The sequence below is a fragment of the Pan paniscus genome, chromosome 23 (genome assembly GCF_029289425.2).
Source record: "Pan paniscus chromosome 23, NHGRI_mPanPan1-v2.0_pri, whole genome shotgun sequence".
NCBI classification, from domain to species: Eukaryota; Metazoa; Chordata; class Mammalia; order Primates; family Hominidae; genus Pan; species Pan paniscus.
The window spans coordinates 45,736,458-45,761,948 of record NC_085927.1 but is presented as its reverse complement, the minus strand read 5'-3'; the positions used below and the strand labels follow the sequence as shown (position 1 = coordinate 45,761,948).

Below are 25,491 nucleotides of genomic sequence, written 5' to 3'. Positions count from 1 at the left end.
CAGTCAGTAATCCCTAATGGCAGCCTCTGGCCTGGGAACCTCTGCCTTTTAGGGAACTATTAAAAGAAGGTCAGTCCTCAAAGGACTGACAGAGTGAAGTAGGATACTACTGCTTTTTTTTTTTTTTTTTTTTTTTTTTTTGGAGACGGAGTCTCACTCTGTCCCCCAGGCTGGAGTGCAGTGGCGCAATCTCGGCTCACTGCAACGTCCACCTCCACCTCCCAGGTTCAAGCAGTTCTCCTGCCTCAGCCTCCCAAGTAGCTGGGATTGCAGGCGTCCTCCACTACACCCCACTAATATTTTTAGTAGAGACGGAGTTTCGCCATGTTGGCCAGGCTGGTCTCGAACTCCTGACCTCAGGTGATCCGCCCACCTTGGCCTCCCAAAGTGCTGGGATTACAGGTGTGAGCCAACACGCCTGGCCAGGCTACTGCTGCTTTTCATCATAAGCTCTTCTTACCTATTTGATTTGCTATCATGTGCATGTGTTAATTTGATAAAGATAAAAAATAAAATTTAAAAAGAAAAAATGAATTACCAAAAACACTCTGGAAATAACTATCAAAGATATTTTAGAATGCATTTAGAAAACAGAATGAACTTCAAATATGAAAAAATAGAATCTAATTAGTTTATATCAGGAACATCTTGGACTGCTAGAATTGATCCTTTCTCCTTTCCCACTCTTTCTTGCTCACTCCTTGTTAGCCTACAGTACCCTGGGGTTGAAATCTAGTAGTCTTCTTCTCCTTCATACCCGTTGCCAGGTTCTGCCAAGTCTGCCTTTGGATTGTCATTGCTCAGGCCCCCCAATCTATATCTCGCTGTGGCTATTGTATGTAGTTCATAGCTTTAGTGTAAGTCCCTTCAAAGTTTGTGGTATCCTTCTAATGAATCTCCTTGTCTTCCCTACCTCATATCACCTTTGTTTCCTGATGCTGAGTGTTGGTCACTTCCTGTACCACCATATCATTTTTGTTATAACAGAACTTTGTGTTTGCTTATATACTCTACTGGGTTGAAACATCTTTTATTTCTTTAATAAATACTTATTGAGAGATTTTAAGGCAGCCACTGGGATACAAAGATGAATTAGATCTGGACAATTACCTGCCTTCAAAGAGTTCATGTTCTGTAAAGACAATACATATGTAAGCAAATAATTGTAATTGAATGTAAGTACCATAATAGAGTTAAGTATTAGGTTGGGGAGGGTAGGAGGAAGGAATGATTTTCCCCCTTTTTGAGTGAATTAGAAACCTCTAGAGAGGAGTAGATGCCCAAATACCTATTAAAGATTGTGTATGTATTAGCCCAATGAGTAGAAAGGAGAAAAGCTTTCTAAGCAGAAAGAATACTATGTGCAAAGAAACTGGAAGGTGAAACAGTACATGGTGTTTTCAGCATTCGACACACATTAGATTACCACCTGCGCCAAACCCTCTTCATCTCAGGTGAATTATCAGGGTCGCCTCCCAACAGGGCTCCCTGCCTTTGCCTTTGCCGAGTGGTACATTTAAAACCTAATTCTGACCACATCACTTCTCTGCTCAGAACTCTCAGTGGAGTGTAAAAGCTAACCTCCCTGCAGTGGCTGTAAGCTTTACAGGATTTCTATCAACGTCCCTCTTTACCCACTGCTACCTTTCTCGCTTCATCTCCTGCCACTCTGTTCCATGCTTACTCCAGTCTGATCACATAGGTCTCCAAGGCCTCCATGTTCCTAGTTCTTAGAATGAGCTGCTTGTATTTTTGCCTGTGGGACTTTGCATTTGTGTTCCCTTTGTCTGGAGTCTTCTTCCATCCAGATACACGTATAGCTTGTTGCCTTAATTTCTAAAAAAGTAGGATCAGTGTTACCTTCCTAGACCAGCCTTAGAAAATAGAAATTCTCTGTCTCTCCAGCCCAATACCCCGATACCCTCCTCTTATTTTTTCTCTGTAGCATACCATGTGTTTATTGTTTTGCTTGCCAATTTATTATTTGTCTCTTCCTACTAGAATGTAAACTCCATAAGGGCAGGGACTTTGTCTTTTTAATCACCGTTGTTTCATCAGCAGCTAGAACAGAATATCTGACAAACGATAGATACTCAATAAATATTTGATGGCAAGAGTTGAAGCTGAATAGACGAAGTGTGCAAGGGGCATGACTTCCATGCAAAGGCATTTGGACTTGAGACTGTAAACATTGGCAGTCTAGGATTTTAAGAAGAAGATAAATTAACTATCAGATTTAGGTTTTATTTTAGAAAGATCATTCTGGCAGGTGCTTGGAGAGTTCATTAGGTTGAGGTTAAGTTAAAATAAAGCAGAGCTCTTTAAAAACAAACAAAAAAAATGTTATTTAGATAGCCTAGGTGAGAGCAATGGCTCATTTTTCTTTTAATTTCCCATAGTACATAATGTGGACTCTCACATATAGCCTTATATGTATCTTAATAGAATGATTATTTATATTGTGGTAAGGTCCCTGGCAGAGTTGGTAAAGCTATTGAGAGAATGGTTCCTATCTTTTTTTTATAGACTTATACTGCAGAAGCAGGTAGTCAATTACCTGGTTAATTCAATTACCAGGCATTTTCTAAAGGGCACTTCCTATATGCTCATCATCACTTCATTTGGTGAGGAAGCTATGATGAAGACGTTTATGATTCAGTCCCTGGTTGACTTAGGGACTTTACTTGTTAAATGATTAAAGAATATATAAGCCACCATGTAACCATGGTTGTAGACAAAATGTGTTTTGTTCTGGGAAAGGGATAGGGAAAATTTTTCTCTGTTACTATATGTATATCATGTGAATTTTCTATTTTAAAGAGGTAGACTACAACAGAATACCCAACAAAATTTATAAAGCATAATTAAATATTTTGTAATTCAGAAGACACTCTAATACTTTGGCAGTGTTTTATTTGGAACCTGAGTGACAACTATTTCTTTGTTTTGTTTTTTCCTTAGAGACATGGTCTCTCTCTGTCGCTCAGGATGGAGTACAGTGGTGTGATCTAGGCTCACTGCATCCTCAAACTCCTGGGCTCAAGTGGTCCTCTCGCCTCAGCCCCCTGAGTAGGTAGTACTACAGGTGCATGCCACCACACCTGGCTATTTAAAAAAATTTTTTTTGTAGAGATAGGGTCTCGCTATGTTGCCCAGGCTGGTCTTGAACTCCTGGCGTCAAGCAGTCCTCCCACCCCGGCCTTCCAAAGTGCTGGGATTACAGGTGTGAGCAATGCCACCTGGCCTATTTTTAAGGCTATTCCAGTTTAGCATATGGAAGATGCAAACTTAATTGTCCATGATGACAAAATAATAAATTAATTTAGATTGTAGTGAAAAGTTTGGTTGAGAAAAAGAATGATTTTCCATGGATTGTGTAAATCCATTGGAATAGAATATTTACATTGAATAGAACAGACAGTTAACTATTAATTGTTAAGGGCCTTCCATTTCCAAGGAAGCAGGTAGCTGAACCAGAGTAGTTCTTGCTGTCTGTTGTTGCCAGTGGAAGGCATGATTCATGAATGTTTGAGGTTCTAAATACTTCTTTAAGGAGAAATAGAGGAAAGAGCTTTTAAGAGGTTGGAAATATTAAGACTATTACAGGGTTTGTTGCTTTTCACCTAATAGACTATAGGTTTGAATGACTTTGTTCTGAAATATTTATTTTCCTGTTTAAATATTCATTGCTGTGAGATTGCAGAACTCAGCCTCAAGGGAAAGACCGGACTGGCTTTTCCCTCTGAGTAATTCAGAAGAGTGGTGTGTGTGTGTGTGTGTGTGTGTGTGTGTGTGTGTGTGTGTGTGTGTGTTGACAAGTGATTTGGAGGCAAGTTTACAATATTCTTGTTGGCCAAGCCTGTAACTGCCCTTAAATTTACATATACCAGCTTGTGTCATTTATTGGTATTCTAAGCAAGGATTTATATTGTATTGCCTGGTTTTTTAAAAATTTATTTTATTAATGGTCTGTTTATAAGAGCTCAAGATTGTACTGGTCGTGTTCCTGAATTCCACCGCCCCCTTACATGACTGCAGCACACTCATCTTTTGGTCCTGATTCTTTAGTTATACCCACGCTAAAAGAAGGATCCATTGTGAGGCCTACATTTCAGTAGATTTGCACTTTAGAAAACAACTAGTGTTTATTCTCTTAGCTGCAGGTTCCATATAAGAAAGTAACCCTCTACTTTTAGGAAACTTACATTTATAGCCACTGTTGCCTTCCTCTCATCATCTATGCTCTCTTTTTATTTATTTATCTATTTTTTTTGAGACAAAGTCTTACTCTGTTGTCCAGGCTGGAGTGCAGTGGCGCGATCTTGGCTCACTGCAACCTCTGCCTCCGATGTTCAAGTGATTCTCGTGCTTCAGCCTCCCAAGTAGCTGGGATTACAGGCGTGCACCATCACACCTGGCTGTTTTTGTATTTTTAGTAGAGATGGAGTTTCACCACGTTGGCCAGGCTGGTCTTGAACTCCTGACCTCATGTGATCTGCATGCCTCAGCCTCCCAAGGTGCTGGAATTACCTTGGGAGCCATGGCGCCTAGCCTCTATGCCCTCTTTAATCTCTTAACTGACTCTGTTCTTCTAAAGGTGTAGATGCTTCAGGACATGTCCTGGAGGCATGCTGTAACCATAATTCTCTCCCATTTTGCCAGCCAAAGCCTCTAAATCAGTGTTTCTCAGAATGTGGGACCCAAACCACCTACACCAGTAAGTACTAGGGTCCTGCTCCAACCCACTGAATCCTAATCTATGGGGAAAGGATCTTGACATGTGCATTTTTAAATATGTTCCCTGAATGGGTGTTATACGCAATAAAATATGGTCATCTTTGCTTTCAAAGAACAAGGTAAAAGATGAGTTGGTAGGTGTGAGGAGCTGGGTAGTATGGAAGTAGTTTCTTACTGCATCTTACTGTTGAGACTGAAGCAGGAATGGGTGTGTCTGAACTCCTTACCCGAAATTAGACATTTTTTTCTTAAACTAATACTTCAATGGTGATTGGTTTTTTATTACAGTAATCCTTATTATATAATCATTGAATCTGTTTCCATGAGCTTCCTTGGGATCTTGGCCATGCAGTAAGTTCCAGACAACCAAGTGAAAAGCGAACTCTTAGAATTCAACCTGAAGGTAAATATTTGGAGACTACATGAAGATTTCATTGTATAGATTTTTCCTCTCAACATCACATTTACCTACAAGTTGCCTAACATCTTATGGCTCTGAGTGTAGTTCAGATGTATTGTAAAAGAGAAAATGTATTACTTTTACCTAACTTACCAGAAATGTATTCAGGATTATTAGACACTTAACACTTTTTTCTGCTCTGGGTGCTCAAAATTGTGAAACTTTCTTGAGATGAGAAAAGCAAAACAATTCTACCCTACAGCTCTCCTCTAGGTTATGGTAGTTTAAAAAAAAAGTTAAGAACAGTTCAATAGCTTGGTTGTCTTTAGACTTAAAAACAAAACAAAACAAAACAAAAAACGAGAATATTTTAGATACTGAAGGAAGGAGATTTGGGGGTAGCACTGTTAAATTTAAGTATTTGTGTAAGTTAAGAATCTAGAGTAATTTTGCTTTAAGTCTTGCAAATGAGCATTGTTTTGTCTTTGTATGTGTTTATCTGATTTATTTATCTGGATTTTCCTGGTCTGTTCTTCTACAGAGTTAATTTTTTTTAAAAAACGGATCCTAGATGATTTTAAATCCAGTGTTGTCTTCTTATCTTTCTGAGAGAACAGTTATATAGCTGTTATTTTCCTCTTGTCACAGACAGCTGGGCAGAAGCCACTGCTTTTAGTACCAGATCTGAGAATGACAGGCCTTTGCCTAGGTACTCTTTTTTTTTTAAACAAAGGCAAATAGAGTTTGAAATCTGAGCCCATCTAAGCAAATCCCAAGGGATCAAAATGATATAATTTGTAAAAATACTTAAAAGTAAAAACATTTTATTTGTATTATAATCCTAGAAAATTAATTTCCATTTATAAATAGCACTAGAAAAACTATTAGTGACATTGTCAGTGGTAATAAACTGGTGAGAATATGCTCTACCAAAATAATGAAGTGATTCTTTTATGATGGTGTGAATAAAATTAATATTGATCTGTTTGTGTGCATGATCCATTCTGACCATATATGTGGTATGGGAATTGAGAGGCTTTTAGGATTTGCAGCCTGTTGATTAGAAGCAATACAATAGCAGTTTATGTATATAAGTGGGACTCAAGGTGAGCAAACTGAGAAAATTAGAATGAAGTTGAGGAATAAATGAGAAGATATAAACAAAAATACACCCTTCTCTCTCAAAGATTACATAGACTTTAGTTATCCTAGAAATATGAAGACAATTATATTTTGGGTCATTTCTGTGTTCTCTTACAGTACTGTGCATAGGTTTTAAATAATATTCAGAATAATTCAGTAGGAACAGAAAATATGCTAAAGAATCAGTAACAAAACAGTTTCACCTGCTCTCTCAATTAATTTTCACAACCACCTCTGAAGTAAACAACCCATCTGGTAAGTGGTATAATTGGAATTTAAACTCAAGTCTGACTTTTAGGTTCATGCTTTCTTCTGTTTTACTACATTCCATGTAAACTGGGGAGAAGGCACATGGTTGGACGTAGAAAAAACACTGAAAGTCACCTGTCGGTAGGTGGTGATTGAACCTCTGAGATTGCTGTGGGTAAGGCAATAGACTGTTGAATGGGTTCCTGTTTGACGACTGTAATACTATAGTTGTCTGTCCATAGCCACGGGTTCTGCATCTGTGGATTCAAGTAGCTGCGGATTGAAAAATTAGGGTGGGTAATTGGATGACTGTGTCTGTACTAAACATGTACAGACATTTTTTCTTTTTAGGAGACAGGGTCTCCCATTGCCCAGGTTGGTCTCAAACTCCTGAGCTCAAGGGATCCTCCCTCCTTGGCCTCCCAAAGCATTAGGATTACAGCTGTGAGCCACTGGCCTGACCAGACTCTTTTTTCTTGACACTTTTTTCTTTTCTTTTCTTTTTTTTTTTTTTGGAGACAGGGTTCCACTCTGTCGCCCAGGCTGGAATGCAGTGCCATAATCATAGCTCGCCACAGCCTCTATCTCCCAAGCTCAAGTGATCCTCTTGTCTCAGCCTCCTGAGCAACTGGGACTACAGGCACATGCTACCATGCCCAGCTAATTTTTAAAAATTTTTTGTGGAGACAGGATCCCGCTATGTTGCCTAGGTTGGTCTCAAACTCCTGGACTCAAGTGATCCTCCCTCCTCAGCCTCCCAAAGATCTGGAATTGCAGGCATGAGCCACCATGCAGGGCCTTGTTATTATTTTCTAAACACTAGAGCATAACAACAATTTACATAACATTTACATTGTACTAGGTACACAAGAGGATGTGTGTAAGTAGGTTATATGCAAATACTATGCCATTTTATATAAAGGGCTTGAGTATCCAAGGATTTTGGCATCTGTGGTGGGCGGGGGCTGGGAGGTTCCTGGAACCAATTACCTGCAGATATGAAGGGACAACTGTATGTTTGAATTCAGAATGAAAACATTTAGCATATTTCACATTGTACACCAAAAGGCTGTATATAATATGTATCGCCTCTGTTACTATCTGTGGTTTAAAAGAGAAAGACATCATTCTCAACTCGGAAATTAATAGTTACATTTGATTTTCACTCACAGCAGGTCAACAACTCTTAAAGCCTGTGTTTGTAAGACAGAAGGAAATTAAGTGCATAAAGCACAAGCATGTAAATGTTGATTCTTTGCTTTCCTAATGCTTCCCCACTTCTACTTTCCCATCCCTGCACTCCAGTTTGATATCAACCCAAGATACCAACACTTGTTTCACTCTGTGTTATCCCTTGTTATGCTCTCTAGCCCAACAAAGCAGTTTGCTGTAATGTGCACACACCTGACTTTCTATCTCAGTCTTCCTCTATTTCATAAATGTTTAACACTTCATATTTATTATGTACGATGTGGGATTCTACATTGTACAGGACTGTCTCCACCCATCATAATGAGCCTTTTAATCTAATAGGGGAGTTAAAATACATATTTACGTTTGCTAAGTATGAGGCTTTAGATTTCAGTGTCTTATAGGGGATGCAAGCTAAATGTTATAAGAATATAGGAAAGGAAGGAATTACTTTTAACTGGAAACGGAATAAAGTTTATAAATTGCTAGGTTAGGGAAAAGAGCTATTCTGTCTAGCCTTGTGGACTAAAGAGAAAGCTAGTAATTTCTTTTCTCAGAAGAGATATACTTAAGCAGCTTAGCCTCTGGTAATAGAAACAAAACATTTTTATATAAGTATAGAGGTAAATTCATACCTAGAAATACTCATGTGAACTGTTATCTCATAGTTTGCTGAAGGCTGTTGTACTTCTCTTCTGAGCATAGAACTTTGGAATATGGCCTGGAAATTTAATACAAATCTAAAACCATTTGACATTTTTAATAATGTATACTTGGGGAAATATTCAGACATTGCATGCTATATGAGAGAAAATGTTAAATCACTCCTATCCCAATTTCATTCCCTTAATATATAAACAATTGTTGTTACATTTTTAACAAAAATTTTAAAAGAAATTTCTGTAAGTAACAAAATAATCCACTAAGAATTTCTTCTTGACCTCTTAAGGGAGGTTACATTACCCCTCTAGGAAAACAGAGCCTCTGCCTGGCTTGCATTTCTGTAAAACGCCTAGTGCCTAGGCTACAAGTGGATTGCAGGAAATGTTTTTACCTTTCTCCCCATCTCCCACTGCTAATTGATGTGTTTATTCAGTTAACTGAGTCAGCCCTGTTGAGAATAACGCTGTGAGAGAATTCATACTGTGTACTTGTGTGCCAGAGTCTCATTCCCAGCAGGCTGGGGTGGAGAATGGAGGCTGGAGTAAAACGAGGAGGCTGAAAGGAGCAGTGTCAGAGCAGGAGAAAGTCGCCTTGGCCTTGTTAATCCTAACTTGAAAACTCTATCTTTTAGCTTTTACCAATTATTTAGTAGAACTTTCTTATGGATTCCTGTGAGATTATATTTATGCCTGATGTGGGCATAAGACCTTTGGTGCTCTTATTGTGTTTCATTCACCAATCCACCTGAATTCCAATTCAATTCTTTTTCATGTCTATCTTCAGGCCAGTAGATTCAGCGAGGGCTTCTGAAGCAGTATGTTTCATATGGCTAGAGAGATACAGAGAGATAGAGCGTTGAATAATTTGAAGGGGAAGGGAGATAACTATTTTATATCTCTCATCAGATGCCCAGAATAGCTATAAAGACATCATAAAAACTATCCTAACCTAGAAATAACGTAAAGAAGTTATATGGTGATGGGTGACAAAGATAGACTTTTTCCAAAAAAATTTAAAGTTTTCATAGCATATTTTCTAAGAACTAAAGAGAGGGGTTTTTTTTTTTTCTATCTTTTGAGATGGAGTCTCACTCACTCTGTTGCCCGGGCTAGGGTGCAATGGCAGCGATGTCAGTTCACTGCAATGTCCTCCTCCTGAGGTCAAGCGATTCTCCTGCCTCAGCTTCCAAGGTATCTGGGATTAAAGGCATTTGGCACCATGCTTGGCTAATTTTTGTATTTTTAATAGGGATGGAGTTTCACCATGTTGGCCAGGCTGGTATTGAACTCCTGACCTCAAGTGATCTGCCCGCCTCAGCCTCACAAGGTGCTGGGATTACAGAAGTGAGCCACCACACCCAGCCTTTTTTTTTTTTTTTCCCCTTAAGAGACATGGTCTTTCTGTTGCCCAGGCTAGAGTGATGCAATCATGGCTCACTGCAGCCTCCAGCTCCTGGGCTCAAGCAGTCCTCCTTTCTCAGCCTCACAAGTAGCTGGGACTACACATACCACCATGCCCAGCTAATTTTTTAAAGTTTTTCTAGAGACAGGGTCTCTTTGTGTTGGCCAGGCTGATCTTGAACTCCTAGCCGCAGGCAGTCCTCCCATCTCAGCCTCCCAAAGTGCTGGGATTACAAGGGCATGAACCATTATGTCCAATAGCAGGAAAATTTTTACGTAAAGCAATTTATTTTTATTTTTATTATTAATTTCTGTTACAGAATCTTCATTCCTGCCTTTACTAGTTTGCAAGGGCTGCCATAACAAAGTATTACATAACAATATAGAAATGTATTTTCTTACCATTCTGGAGGCTAGAAGTGCAAGATCAGGGTGTCAGCAGGGTTGGTGTCTTCTGATGTCTTTTTTGTTGGCTTGTAGATGGTCATGCTCTGTGTCTTCACATGGGCCTCCCTCTGTATGTGTCTGTATCCACATTCCCTTTTCTTATAAGGACACCACTCCAATTGGATTAAGGCCCACCCTCATGACATCACTTTAATTACCTTTTTAAAGACCTTATCTTTAAAAACAGTGACATTTTGAGGTACTGAGGGTTAGAACTTCAACATACGGGTTGGAGACTGAGCACAACTCAGTCTATGACTCTGCCCCTTCCCACTGATAACTGTAATCAGTTCATCACTTTTTATCTAGACTGTGGCAGCCCCCCACCCCCAATTCTCTGCCTTTTTTCTTTCACCACTATTATGTAAAGCAGTTTTTATTACCAAGTAGAAATGATTCTTGGACATTGGAGACAGCTGAATTTTGAAGTTGTTTAACTTTTAAATGGAAGAGAGTTATGAATTTTTGTTTCAAGGTAGGTCACTACCATTCTCTTAAGGGTAACACAGTAATTCAGTGTTTCAGAATATTGGCTTCCCCTTATTGATGATATATTTTTTGTCATTCTCTTTAGTATTAAAAACAATATATTTGTATAGGTTTTATTACAAAAGTAATATATGCTTATTATTAGGGGCACAAGGAAACTTTTGGGGGTTTTGGATATATGTGTTGACTATCTTGATTGTGGTGATGATTTCATGAGAATATAAGTGCATATATCAAAACTTACCAAATTGTATACTGTAAATAAGTGCTGTTTATCATATGACAGTTATATCACAATAAAACTGCTTAATTTTTTTACTGATTTGATGACTAAAAACTTGGACTTACTTTGATGTTAATGTGAATTTTCGTGACAGTTAGTGAGGTTGAGCATTTTTATTAGTTGTTTGTATTTCATTTTCAATGAATTGTTCAGATACACAGTTTGCCTGTTTTTCTCTTGGGATGTGTGTGTGTTTGTGTGTACATGTGTGTCTGTCTTGTCAACTTGGTTAACCCACTCTGGGACTAGTGATAATAACCCAGCATCTCTCTTACCTTTTGCTGATATTTTCTCCTAGTTGATTTTTCTTTTTTGTTTTCCGTATTTTTTAGGGACAGAGTCTCTCTCTGTGGTATAGGCTGTAGTGGCTTGTGGTCCAAAGTGGGCTCTCCACCTACTTTTAATTTAAAGGAAAGATTTTTGCCCCTTTGGCATCTAGTCCACTTAAATATGGTTGTGGGCCTGTCTAGTAACCACACATTAACAAAAGTGAGTGTGTGTGTGTGTGTGTGTGTGTGTGTGTGTCTGTCCACATACATATATCTATGTGTGTATGTATAATAATATTTTCCCCAATCCTGGAGCAATAAGCATTCCATTTTACCTATGCAGTGAGAGAATATTCAGAGAATTCCATATACTCACTTTAAAAATAGTTACGTAACAAGGATTCAAAGTCACTTTTTCTTTCTCTTGTTTGTTTTAGGGTAACCAGGAGCCGACAACAACTCCTGACGCAATGGTTCAGCCTTTTACTACCATCCCATTTCCACCACCTCCGCAGAATGGAATTCCCACAGAGTATGGGGTGCCACACACTCAAGACTATGCCGGCCAGACCGGTGAGCATAACCTGACACTCTATGGAAGTACGCAAGCCCACGGGGAGCAGAGCAGCAACTCACCCAGCACACAGAATGGATCTCTTACGGTACGTGAACCATGAGGTGAAAAATGGAAGGATGCATGGCAATCATATAGAAATCGTCGCCTTAATTATACAATTAGAAGTCTCTCGGAATTAATTTAGCATTTACACCTTCTCTCAACAGCATTGTATACATTGTCCTCCCTCCTCCTAGAAATACTTAGTCTCTTGGCTTTTCGAGCTCTCCCAATTTTCCTGCCAAGCACTGGGTGTTCTGCTCCTGCCTCCTTCTCTGTTCAACTTTTAAATGGTGCAGTACTCCATATGTAGGTCCTGGAACCCCTTTTCTTCTTATTTTATATCCTTTCTCTGCATAATTATACTACCAAACTCAAGCAAAACCTAGGAATATTCTTTCTTTCTTTCTTTCATCTGTACATCTAATTGATTAGCAAGTCTTGACAACCATAACTCTAAAACTACTTCGTCGTCTTCTCTACATCTTATTACTCTTCCACCAAATTGCTTGTGTTTGAATCTCAATATGACCCCTACTAAACTGTGTGACCTTGGACCAGTTATTTAATCTCTCTCTGCCCTTGGCTCACTCTAAAATGAAGATAATAGTACCTACCTGAAGAGGCTGTTAGGAAATTTAAAAGAATTTATCATCATCACTGCTCTAGTCCAAACCTCATCACTTATTTCCGGTATTACTGTTGCCTAACTTATCTATCCTCCACATAGGACTAAGGTGGTTTTTTTTTTTTTTAATGCAAATGCCGATTTCCTACTTAACTCTTAATAGTTCCCTAATGCAATTAGAATATAATCTGAACTCCGTACTTGGTTTACTAGTCTCTAGCCCCAGCTTACCTCTTTGACTTCACCTCTTACTACTAACTTGCTAAAGTAAAGGAAATGTCATAAATTCATAATAGGTATGTACCTCATACATACCAACATATGGGAAATTGTATTGTCTCTTGCTTTGTTGTCCAGGCTGGAGTGCAGTGGCATGAACATAGCTAGCTCACTGCAACCTCAGTCTCCTGGGCTCAAGTGATCCTCCTGCCTCAGCCTCCCATCTAGCTGGGACTACAAGCACACACCCCACGCCCAGCTCATTGTTTAATTTTTTTTGTAGAGACAGGGTCTCCTTTTGTTGTCCAAGCTTATTTTGAACTTCTGTCACGCTATCCTCCTACCATGGTCTCCCAAAGTGCTGGGATTAGAGGCATGAGCCACCATGCCCAGCCTTGTGTGGTCTATTTCTAAAGATAGAAATGTTCTACAGTCTGCATAGAAAGACCTAGCTCTGTCGTTAGATTTCTTTTTCTCTTTCCTATATCTGGTTATCAAAAGGAGAGCTTTATTCAGCCTTTAAGCCACTTGCTAAGGATGGATTTAACCCATAAATGCTTTCAATTTTCTTTCATCAAGTATTGAACCACCAAGAAATTCCTACTTTCGATGTTTATTAGTTATGTATAAGCACATAATTTTATACTTCAGAAATAATTGGCTACAATAGATAATTTATTTAAGAGTCTAGGCTTGATAGGTAACAAATGAGACTTTCAGTAGCATTTGTTCTAGAATCATAAACGTACAGGCTGATGTATTGACTGCATTTCCAAATAACTTTTTAATGATCATGAACTCACAGACCTATCAGAATAACTGTTTCAATTAAAGAAGTGAAAAAGAAGAAATAAAATATATATGAGGATTTTCCAAGGTGTTTTAATTAATACATTTCTATACTAATTATCAGGGTTTTTTTTTTTTTCATTTTTATTCTCTGTTTCTTGTTAGTTTGGGTAATTTGTGTCTTTTTAGCAATTTGCTTCATATAAATTGTCAATTTTGTTGGTATAAAGTTATTCATAATTTCATATAATCGTTTTAATCTTTGTAGGGTCTGTGGTGATATCCCTGTTTATATTCTTGATTTGGCAATTTGTGTCTTCTCTCTTTTTTTATTGGTCAGTCTAGCTAAGGTTTATTAATTTTGCAGATTTTTCCAGGAAACCTTTTTTTTTTCATTGATTTTTGTTGTTTTTCTATTTTATTTTTCATTAGTTTCCACTCTGTTATTATTTCTTTCTTCTACTTGCTTTGGGTTTGATTTGGTCTTTATTTTGCCAGCCTCTTGAGTTGCAAGCTTAGGTGATTGATTTTAGATTTTCTTCCTTTTTGTGTTTAAAACTGTAAACACAGAAAGTTTCCCTTTAGCTGCATACCGTAAAATATGATCTATATTGTTTTTATTTTTTTTTCGTTCGAGACATTTTAAAAATTTTTCCTGTGGTTTCTTCTTTGCTCCTGGGTTGCATGGGAGTATGTTGTTTCCTTTCCAAATGTTTGGGGATTTCCCCCAAATTTCTTTCTTTTATTGATTTATAATTTAATTTCTTTGGCGCTTCACATGATTTCAATTTTTTTTAATTTATTGAGACTTGTTTTATGGTTTACTAGACAGTCTTTCCAACAAAATGTTCTTAACCAATTGGTTTGTTCATCAATATGAAATGTCCCTCTTTGTCTCTTTTACTATTTCTTGGCTTATAGTTAACCAAGAAATAGCAAAACTATTTGTCTGATATTAATGTAATCACTTCAGCCTTCTCATAGTTACTGTTTACATATTTTTTTCTGTCATTTTGTTTCAACTGCTTTGTATCTGAAGTATATCTCTTATTTAACAAAATTTAAAAAGAAAGGGCCAGGTGGGGTGGCTCGCGCCTGTAATCCCAACACTTTGGGAGGCCGAGGCAGCTGGATCATCTGAGGTCAGGAGTTTGAGACCAGCCTGACCAACATGGTGAAACCCTGTCCTTACTAAAAATACAAAAATTAGCCGGGCGTGGTGGTGTGCGCCTGTAATCCCAGCTACTCAGAGGCTGAGGTAGGAGAATCGCTTGAATCGGGGAGGCGGAGGTTGCAGTGAACTGAGATCATGCCACTGCACTCCAGCCTGGGCGACAGAGTGAGACTCCGTCCCCCACTCCCCGAAAAAAGCGCACAGCTAGCCTGCTTCTTGCTTCTTCATCCAGTCTGAAAATTTCTGTCTTTTTATTGGAGCATTTGGTCAATTTGCATCTTAATGTAATTATTAATGTAGGTAGATTTATGTCTGTCATTTTACTGTCTCATGCCTTTTATTGTTCCTTTGTTCCTTCTTTACTGATTCCTGTTAAATAATTTTTGTACCTTTTACATCCATTTGTGATATTTTTTCTTTAGTTATTTTTTGTTTGTGCTGGTGTTTCTTGTATTTTCTTAGTGCTTTCTCAAGGAATTACACCTTTGACTTATCACAACTTATTACTAATGGTTGTGTGTGTGCACATGCATGTGTGTCTTATTCTGGTTAAATATAGCAGCTTAGGTCTAATATAGCTTCATTCCCCACGCGCCTTTGTGCTATTGTCATACATATTATACCTGTATATTTTAGATATATAACAATACACTATTATAATTGTTACTTTAAACAATCTTACGTTGTTTTTTTTTTTAAGATCTCCTTTTTTAGAGCAGTTTTAGGTTCACAGTAAACTGAGAAGATAGTACAGACTTATCCCATATACTTTCTGTTCCCACACATGCATGGCCTCCCCCACTAACAACATTTCACACCAGAGTGGTACACCTGTTACCATTGATGAACCTGTATTGATACATCTTTATCACCTAAAGTCTGTTAGAGTTTACTCTTACTGGTGTACGTTCTGTGGGTTTGGATAAATGTATAGCATATAGCCAGCATTATAGCATCATAAAAAGTAATTTCACTGTCCTAAAAATCCTCTGTGGTCTGCTTGTTTATCCCTCTCTCCTCCCCACAACCCAACCCCTGGCAACCACTGATCTTTTAACTATCTCCATAGTTTTGCCTTTTTCAGGATTTCATGTAGTTGTAATCCCACAGTATGTAGCTTTTTTCTGATTGGCTTCTTTCACTTAGTAATATGCATTTAAGTTTCCTCTGTGTCTTTTCATGTCCTAATAGTTCATTTCTTTTTCAGCACTGAATAATAACCCATTGGTCTGTATGTACCACAGTTTGTTTATCCATTGACCAACTTAAGGGCATCTTGGTTGCTTCCAGATTTTGGCAATTATGAATAAAGCTACTGTAAACATTCATATGCAGGGTTTTTTGTGGACTTAGTTTTGAACTTCTTGGGGTAAATACCAAGGGCCATGATTGCTGGATCATATGATAAGAGTATGTTTAATTTTATAAGAAGCCACCCAACTACATTCCAGAGTGGCTCTACCGTTTTGCATTTCCACCAGCAATGAATGAGAGTTCCTGCTGCTCCACATCCTCGCCAGCATTTGGTGTCTGGATTTTGGCCATTCTAATAGATATGTAGTTGTATCTCATTGTTGTTTTAGTTTGCATTTCCCTGATGACATATGACATGGAATGTCCTTCCATGTGGTTATTTGCTATCTTTATATCTTATTTGGTGAGGTATGTGGTAAGGTCTTTGTCTTACTTTTTAATCAGGTTGTTTGTTTTCTTATTGTTAGGTTTTAGAATTCTTTGTATATTTTGGATAACAGTCCATTATCAGATAAGTCTTTTCCAAGTATTTTCTCCCAGTCTGTGGCTTTTTTCAGTTTCTTGACAGGATTCATTTTATTTTATTTTTTTGACTATTTTTAATGATCTTCATGTCTTCCTATAGGTCCAAGTTATTATCCAGTGTCATTTCCTTTCAGTTCAAAGGACTTCTTTTAGTATTTTGTTTTAGAGTAGGCCTGCTGGAAACAAATACTGTTTTTGTTTATCTGGGAATGTTGTTTTTTTCTGTGTTCAGTTTTGAGTGATAGTTTTGTTCGCTATAGAATTCTTGGTTGACAGTTTCTTCCTCCACCCCCCAGCCCTTTAAATATGTCATCCCATGGTCCACTCCTATGGGAGTCAGCTGATTGTGATGAGAAGTCAGCTGTTAACCCTGGTGTTGGTCCCTCTGTAGGTGATGAGTTGTTCTTCTCTTGCTGATTTCAAGATTTTCTGTTTGTCTTTGGCTTTGAGCCGTTTCTCTATGATGTGTCTAGGAGTGGATCTCTTTGTTTTTATCATACTTGGGTTCTCTTGAGATTTTGAAATATATATTCATCAAATTTGGGATTTTTTCACCATAATTTCTTCAAATTTTTTTTTCCTTTCTTCTTTCTTCCTGGGCCTCTGATTACACATAATTTTCTTTTCCCCCGAGATGAAGTCTTGCTCTGTTGCCCAGGCTGGAGTGCAGTGGTGCAATCTCGGCTCACTACAACCTCTGCCTCCCAGGTTCGACCAATTCTCCTGCCTCAGCCTCCCAAGTAGCTGGGATTATGGGCATGCGCCACCATGCCCAGCTCATTTTTGTATTTTTAGTAGAGATGGGGTTTCACCATGTTGGCCAGGCTGGTCTCAAACACCTGACCTCATGATCTGCCTGCCTCGGCCTCCCAAAGTGCTGGGATTACAGGCATGAGCCACTGCACCCAGCCAACACATAAATTAAAATACTTGGTGTTCTCCCATAGGGGTTTTTGTTTCTTAAAAAAATTCAGTCTGAACCTAAACAAAATCTGAAGTTCTATTCATTTTTCTTGGATCTTTTTTCCTTCTGTTCTTTAGATTGGATAATTTCTGGTGGTCTCTTTTTCAGTTCACTCCTTCTTTGTTCTGCCATCCCAAATCTGCTGTTGAGCCCATCTAGTGATTTTTTTTTCTTTCAGTTATTATACTTTTCAACTCTGGAATTTCCATTTACATTTTTCTACTGAGATTTCTTCTCATATTTTTCTTTAATTTTTATTATTATTTTTTGAGATAGGGTCTCACTTTGTCACCCAGGCTGGAGTGCAGAGGTGTAATCACAGCTCACTGCAGCCTTGACCTCCTGGGCGCAAGTGATCTTCCTGCCTCAGCCTCCTGAGTAGCTGGTACTACAGGCACATGCAACCAAACCCAGCTAATTTTTGTATTTTTTTGTAGAGGCAGGGTCTCGCTATGTTACCCAGGCTAGTCTTGAACTCCTGGGCTCAAGGAGTTCTCTCGCCTCAGCTGCCTAACATGCTGGGATTACAGGTGTGAGACACCATGCCCAGCCTTAATTTTAAAAATATATTTGTATTTACTGCTTTAACGTTGTCTGCTAAATCCAACATCTGGGCCTTAGTCTGTTTCTAGTTACTGCTTATTTTCTTGAATCTGGGTCACTTTTCTGTTTCTTTGCATGCTTATAATTTTTTAATGAAAATTGGACATTTTAATAATGCATTGTAGTGACTGTGGGGTGTTATTTATTTTTCTGAGATGGGCATGTGTGTGTGTGTGTGTGTGTTTTAAGTAATTTGCCCATACTTAAACTATGACATGTGACTCCCACACAGTATACGGCCACTAGTGTTTCTGCTTAGTGATTTTCATTTGTTGTTTTATTGTTTTTAGCCTGGCTAGGAGGCACCTGTGTCTTCCTAGCTTAATGGTTAGCCTGTGACTAGTGCAGAGGTGGTGTTCAAACACCTGAAGCTTATTGAGCTTTCACCCTCTGATGATCCAGGTTGATTGGGAAGTGCATGGAAAGTTCAGCCAGTTCTTAAGCCTGCCTTGGGTTTTCTTTCTATTGAGACCTCTTATGTCTCCCTTCCTCATCCATGTAGTTTCACAGCCACCCAGGGATGTGAGGAGACCATATCTGGCCCTTTTGTGACTCTTTTCTTTCCAGGATCTCCCCTTCAGATTTCTAGCTGGTCTTCCACTGCACCCTCTTCAGACCACAGCCTCAAGCTAGAAGAATGTCTTCTCCCTGTTAGGTTCCCACCAGGTTGGCCCCTTTTAGCTGTCAGAGCTATGGATTTTCTACCACTCCTTCAATCTCCCCCTTGTCCCAAGTCAGATCTGCCCTCTCTGGCAGTGAAAATTGCTGGTTTTTATGGTCCCAGCCCTCCCCTGGTAAAACTAAGTTTTAAGGCATTAAGTTTGTGTCTGGATGCTCTTGCCCCTAAGTTTAAGCAATTTCTCAGGACATCTATTTATTGTCTGTCTGCCATTGATTGATTTCTAGAATCCTGAAATGGCTGTTTTTGACAACTTTGTCCAACTTTCTTACTGTCATTTCCTTTTGAGGAAACAGTTCACTGACCTGTTCATGCCATCATAGCCAGAAGTCTCTTCCCTGAATCATTGCATGGCATTTTTTAATTACTTACTACATATCTCCTCATCATTGCCCATTTCTGTTTCTCTTTTTTCCTTTATTGCTACCATGTTCAGTTGTTTCAGATCTCCAGTTGTATATTTCTAATGACAGTGATTAAGGGCAAGTTCTGTTCCTTAATGTAAATATACATATATTTACATTATATATATAGTTAAGACTTGCATTCCTCATTTATACCAGAAACTGTTCACCATGAAATTTTGTATGTCAACCAATTTGAGTTCCTAAAGAGATAACCCATATGTATAAAGTATAAGTTTATCGCTGCCAAAAATAGATGAAGAGAAAATGGAAAATCCTTTGATTTGTGCCTGTGAACAGAGATAACACAAGTTCTATAATTTCAGGAAGTTGTTAACAATAAAATGAGAAATTTTTAGGATGCTCTGGTTGAAAGATGCTTTTTTTTTAAGTGTACATTTTATTTTATTTGATCTTATTTTTGAGACCGAGTCTCACTGTGTCACCCAGGCTGGAGTGCAGTGGCGTGATCTCAGCTCACTGCAACCTCAGCCTCCCAGGTTCAAGCGATTCTCCTGCCTTAGCCTCCCAAGTAGCTAGGGTTACAGGTGTCTGCCACCATGCCCAGCTAATTTTTGTATTTTTAGTAGAGACGAGGTTTCACCATGTTGGCCAGGTTGGTCTCGAACTCCTGACCTCAAGTGATCCACCCACCTCAGCCTCCCAAAGTGCTGGGATTGCAGGTGTGAGTCACTCTGCCTGGCCCAAAAGTGTACATTTTAAATGTGAGGGTGAATTCACTGCTCATAAGCCATTTATTTACTTTTGGCGGGGGGAGGGAGAGAGAGAGAGAGAGAGAGAGAGAGTGTGTGTGTGTGTGTGTGTTGTATATAGAGAGTTTGAACAGTTGAGCAATACATTGTAAAACCTAGATTTGACAATATTTAGGTTATTTTATTAAACTTACTCTCTGCCTATATGTCTCTTAAAATGGTCTATCCAGTTTGATTACTCATCAGTTAAAAACAATGGTCTAGTAATTCATGTGGCCAATTAAATCTAAAAGTTAGATAGGAAGCATTGTTATTTACAGATTTATTAATGATACCTCAAATTTGTATCTCACTTTTCAGTTTAAAAATTGCTTTCACAAACAATATTTTATTGTGGTTTGTAAAATATCCCTTTGGGGTATATTAGAGTTTTTACAGATGGGGAATTCTAAGTCCGTAATCTTCGTTCTACCACTCCGACTCCCCATATTCAACATAGTGAAAGAAGATGGTGTACTGTGTATATTCACTAGTCCTCTTAGCAAGCACTTAGTATCTTTTCCCACTCAGTTTAAGTCTTATCTCTGCTGAAAAGCCTTCCTGGACTTTTCTAGGCAAAGCCAAATTCGTGTGTCCTTCATTTAGGCTCAAGTAGAACCGTAAGCTGACTGCTGTTTACGTAACATATAAATTGTGATTTTTAAATTGACTTTTGTCTTCCTAAGTTTTAAACTTTTAAAGAAAAAGTCATTTTTCATCTTTGCATTCCCTGACTTGTCACAGTGCCTGACACTTAATAGAACTCAGTAAATGCTTCTTGGGGGAAAAAAAAAAAACTAGGTACAATTGTATTATGGCAGTTCTGAGGAGAGAGAAGCTGAGGCTTCTTGGTGAATACAGCATTGATCTGGGCCTTGTATTAATGGTAATTAGAATTCGAGTAAGCATAGATGGTAGTGGGAAGAGTTAGGAACGTCACTTCTCAATACAAAGTTGAAGTGATGAGAAGGATCAAAATGCCTCGGGATAAAAGCATAGGTTTCTACTTGATTGAAGCTTTAGGTGTTTGGCAGAGACTAGTGGGAAATAAGGTGGAATAAGGGTCAGTTGAGTATAAATTGGGAAGAGTATTTGAATGCCAGGCTGAGAAATGTGGACTTTATTAAAGATTTTGAGCAAGTAAATGAAGTGAGCAGAATTGTGCTCAGAGAAGATTGATCTGTCACAGCGTATGCAGGATGAATAGAGGAGCAGGCAGACGATTAGGAAACAGTCTTAAGTGGTTATGTAGAGGGGGAATGAATTCAGGAGACATTATGAAGGTAGAATATAGAGGATTTGACAGCTAGTTGGATGAGTAAGATAAGAGGTAGCACAAAGATTGTGCCATCCTTATTGTAATAATTGTCTTGAATAAATCATTTTACCTCCAATTTCAGTTTCCTCATCTATCAAATGAAGTTTATAATTGACCTGACTGTACAGGGTTGTAGTGAGAATAAATTAAGAAATGCTTTGGAAATTACTTGTTTAAATAGTTACCTAATTACCTTTTTTGGGGGGTGGGGGAAGGGGGTCTTTGAGGTAGGGTCTCACTCTGTCACCCAGGCTGGAGTGCAGTGGCATGGTCTCAGCTCATTGCAGCCTCTGCCTCCCAGGCTCAGATGGTCCTCCTGCCTCAGCCGCCATGAGTAGCTGGGACTACAGGCGTGTACCCCCACACCCGGCTAATTTTTTTTTTATTATTTGTAGAGACAGGGTCTCCCTGTGTCTTGCTCAGGCTGGTCTGGAACTACTGGGCTCAAGCAGTTCTCCCACCTCAGCATCCCAGAGTGCTGGGATTACAGACGTGAGCCACCACATCCAGCCAAAGTAATTATTTTTAACCATCATAAGTCTTTTAAGATCAGTTGTCCCTATTTGTACTATTTGTTGCTGTGAGCTACAGCTCCATTGAAGTATATTTCGCTTATGTTGGATGGTCTTAGCTTGTTGGAGAGAACAAAAAGAAAAGAACTTGTACAAAAATGAGAACTGAGCATTAAAATCTGAAATTTTTATTTTTAAAATGTGTTTTAGAAATCGATTTTAACCTTGGGCTAGAAGCTTCTGCTCTTAAGATGAGAGCTTATTTTGATAGTCAGTTGGTCCCATACTGTGCATTAGCAAAAGAGGTAGCAGTTAGGGGTCTACCACCTGGGCCTGCAGACACTTGATCATCTCTGGGCCTGCCTGCAGAGAAAAAAGGACCTCAGTTCCTGTATCTTCAGATACTTTTCTAAATGGCAGTGGGTATAAATAACCAAAGAATTTGAAGTAGACAAGCTTTAGTGAATACTCTTCAGATATGATGTTTATATTTGTGTACATATTCTAACTACCTGTTGGATTGTATTATTCTTGAGGGTAGGAAATAATTCTCTCTCTGTTTCTGTCACCTCTTGGTATATTATGGATACAAACACTTACTAGCAAGTGCTTTCTAGTGGTGGGGAAGGCTTATAGTTGTTCTAAAGGCGTATAGGTGGTCTAAGGTGTTAGACATATGCTATTAAAAATACTGAGTTAATACATCAGTTTAGGTAACAGAATTCATTTCTCCAACATTCTTCCATATAATGTAAATACTTTCTTTCTTTTTCTTAGTTTGATGTAATTAGAATCATTTACTTAGGAGACATAGTATGTTATTGAGTCTTTCACTTAAATATAAGGTTTTCCTAACTGGATAATTAGGAAAATAAAATACATTTATTTCCCCTTATACACTCTTCAAACATAATTTAGAGCTACCTTCTTTTAAATCAAAATATCAGTCCTTAAATAATTTTTTGAAATACATATATAGGGGCAATAACTACTTAATAGTAACAACAAAACTAATATATTTGAGTGCTTACTTTGTACCAGATATTGTTTGAAGCACTTTTTATGTGTTAACTCCATTGAGTTACCACAGCCGCCATGTGAAATAGGTATCGTTATTACTCCTCTTTTACAGATGAAGAAATTGAGGCTTAGAGAGATTCAAGATTACTTGTCCAAGATCACACAACTAATAAATGTCAGTGTGAGGATTTAAATACAGGTTATCTGGCCCCAAGAGCCTGCATTATTTCCCATAAATTATATTGAACAACTGTTTTATATATACTTGTCATGTGCACATTACTGTGCTAGGCACTAGGTGTTCTTAAAAAGGTAAAATAAAGCCCCTGCCCTCAATGAACCTACAGAAGTTCCAGTAGAAAAACAGTACAGGCCTGGTGCAGTGGCTCATGCCTGTAATCCCAGCACTTTGGGAGGCCGAGGCAGGTGGATCACCTGAGGATGGGAGTTCAAGACCAGCCTAACCAACATGGTGAAACCCTGCCTCTACTAAAAATACAAAATTAGCCAGGCGTGGTGGTGCATGCCTGTAATCCCAGCTACTTGGGAGGCTGAGGCAGGAGAATCGCTTGAACTCGGGAGGCAGAGGTTGCAGTGAGTCAAGATCGTGCCATTGCACTCCAGCCTGGGCAACAAGAGGGAAACTCAGTCTCAAAAAAACAAGAAAAGAAAAACAAAGTACAGATAAGTGCTAGAAAGAGAGTAATGAAGCGGGTTCATTAAGAGATGCTTTTAGAAGGTAGCTACTACTTCTCCTAAACAGTGAACCCATAGCCTGCAGTGAAGTAGAGGACATTGCAGGCAGGGACAATCCTTTGCAGCAGTAGTTTTTCCCTGTGTGGTCCACAGATCACTGGCAGTTCCCTAAATTTTTTCAGAGTCTGGGTCGAGGGAGCTATGAAGTCAATGCAAGGTATTATTTTCATAGTAATACCAATACATTCTTGCTGTTTTCACTATATTTGCTTTGACGGTCAGTACAGAAGCAATGCTGGGTAAAACTGCTAGCACCTTAGCATGAATCAAGGCCGTGGCACCAAACTGTGCTGCTGGCAGCCATCATATTCTTCACTGTCACAGACTCACAGGAAAACAAAAAAATCACGTTCACTTAAGAATGTCCTTGATGAAGCAGTAAAAAGTATTAATTTTATTAATTTCCCACATTGAGTATATGATCTTTTTCATATTCTACATGGCAAAGTGAAAAGTATTCATAAAGCACTTGTGTTACATACCAAAATATTTTCATTGTCTCAAGGAAAAGTACTGTGTGATTGAGTTGCAAGCTGAACTAGCTGCTTTTTTCATGGAGCACCATTTTTTTCTTGTAAGAACAATTAATGGACAAACCATAATATTCAGTTTTATGTATCTGGCACTCAAATATATTAGTTTTGTTGTTACTATTAAGTAGTTATTGCCCCTATATATGTATTTCAAAAAATTATTTAAGGACTGATATTTTGATTTAAAAGAAGGTAGCTCTAAATTATGTTTGAAGAGTGTATAAGGGGAAATAAATGTATTTTATTTTCCTAATTATCCAGTTAGGAAAACCTTATATTTAAGTGAAAGACTCAATAACATGCTATGTCTCCTAAGTAAATGATTCTAATTACATCAAACTAAGAAAAAGAAAGAAAGTATTTACATTATACACCATTTTCTTGAAAATGAAGTGGGCCTGCCACTTCAAGGGAAGAAACTGACACTATTTTTTTCCATTGGTAAAATGTAAGCTCTCCTGGTAGAAATTAGAATTTTGAAAAATTTGTATCCTCCACTATGAGCTTGACAGTTTCTCAGTACTTAAAGATTTTTTCTGATGAGATCCGTGATGATAGTAACAAATGTGGTCTTGTATAATGGAATGTCCTCACATTTGAAAGAGCTCCATAACTCAGTAAGCCGATATTTTACAAATAATGACTGAGGTTTAATGTTACAAAATCATGAGTAAAAGATTCATGCAAAGTGCATGATTGTCCAGTGGATTTTACTGTAATAACATATGAAAAGTTCACTGATAAGGTTTCAGATTCGACATTGCAGTTAACTTTTAAGAAAGTACCACTTGTCAAGTTTTGATGTATTATCAAAGGAGACTCCACAGTTTTCTGAGAAGGCTATTGAAATAGTTTTCCCTTTTCTAGCTATCTGTGAGGCCAGATTTTTCTTTGTATACTTAAGTTAAAATAACATACTGTAACAGTAAATCCATACATTAAAGGGAGTGCCAGTCTTCTAAGTAAATTTATTACGTTTTGGAAAATGTAGTTAATTTTCTTTAAAATATGTTGTTTACATTAACACGTAATTGGCTTATTATTTAAAATTAATTTTTAAATACTTTAAAAATTTATCAGCTTTAATTTCTAATGCCATAAATAACAATGGATATTACCTAAAGAAACAAAAAGCTCTCTGAATCCTCAGTCATGTTTAAGAGTTAAAAGGGTTTCCCACATGGAGGTGGGGATGTAAATAGAAGATTCTTTTCTTTGTAGGCCAGGCACAGTGGATCATACCTGTAATCTCAGCACTTAGGGAGGCTGAGGTGGGAGGATCACTTGAGTCCAGGAGTTAGAGACCAGCCTGGGTAACAAGGCAAGACCCCATTGCTAAACATTAAAAAATAAAAATTAAGAAGTTTTTTTAAGTTGACAAGATTGTATGTATTTATACTGTTGTACAGCATGATGTTTTGCTTACAGTATCTTTAGTTGGAACAGAAGGCTCTCTTCTGAAGCAATAATGCTC

The 25,491-nt window shown here is 38.1% G+C and overlaps 1 protein-coding gene across 29 annotated transcripts in view; it reads left to right on the top strand.

The window, feature by feature from the left end:
• The window catches only part of RBFOX2 (RNA binding fox-1 homolog 2), a 291,043-nt gene that overhangs the window by 208,577 nt on the left and 56,975 nt on the right, over window positions 1–25,491 (top strand). For all 29 annotated transcript variants that reach the window (XM_057301017.2, XM_034948351.4, XM_034948353.4 and 26 more), the window contains one exon: window positions 11,709–11,933. In XM_057301017.2, the coding sequence (XP_057157000.1) occupies window positions 11,709–11,933 (225 nt within the window). The remainder of the gene's footprint in view (window positions 1–11,708; window positions 11,934–25,491) is intronic.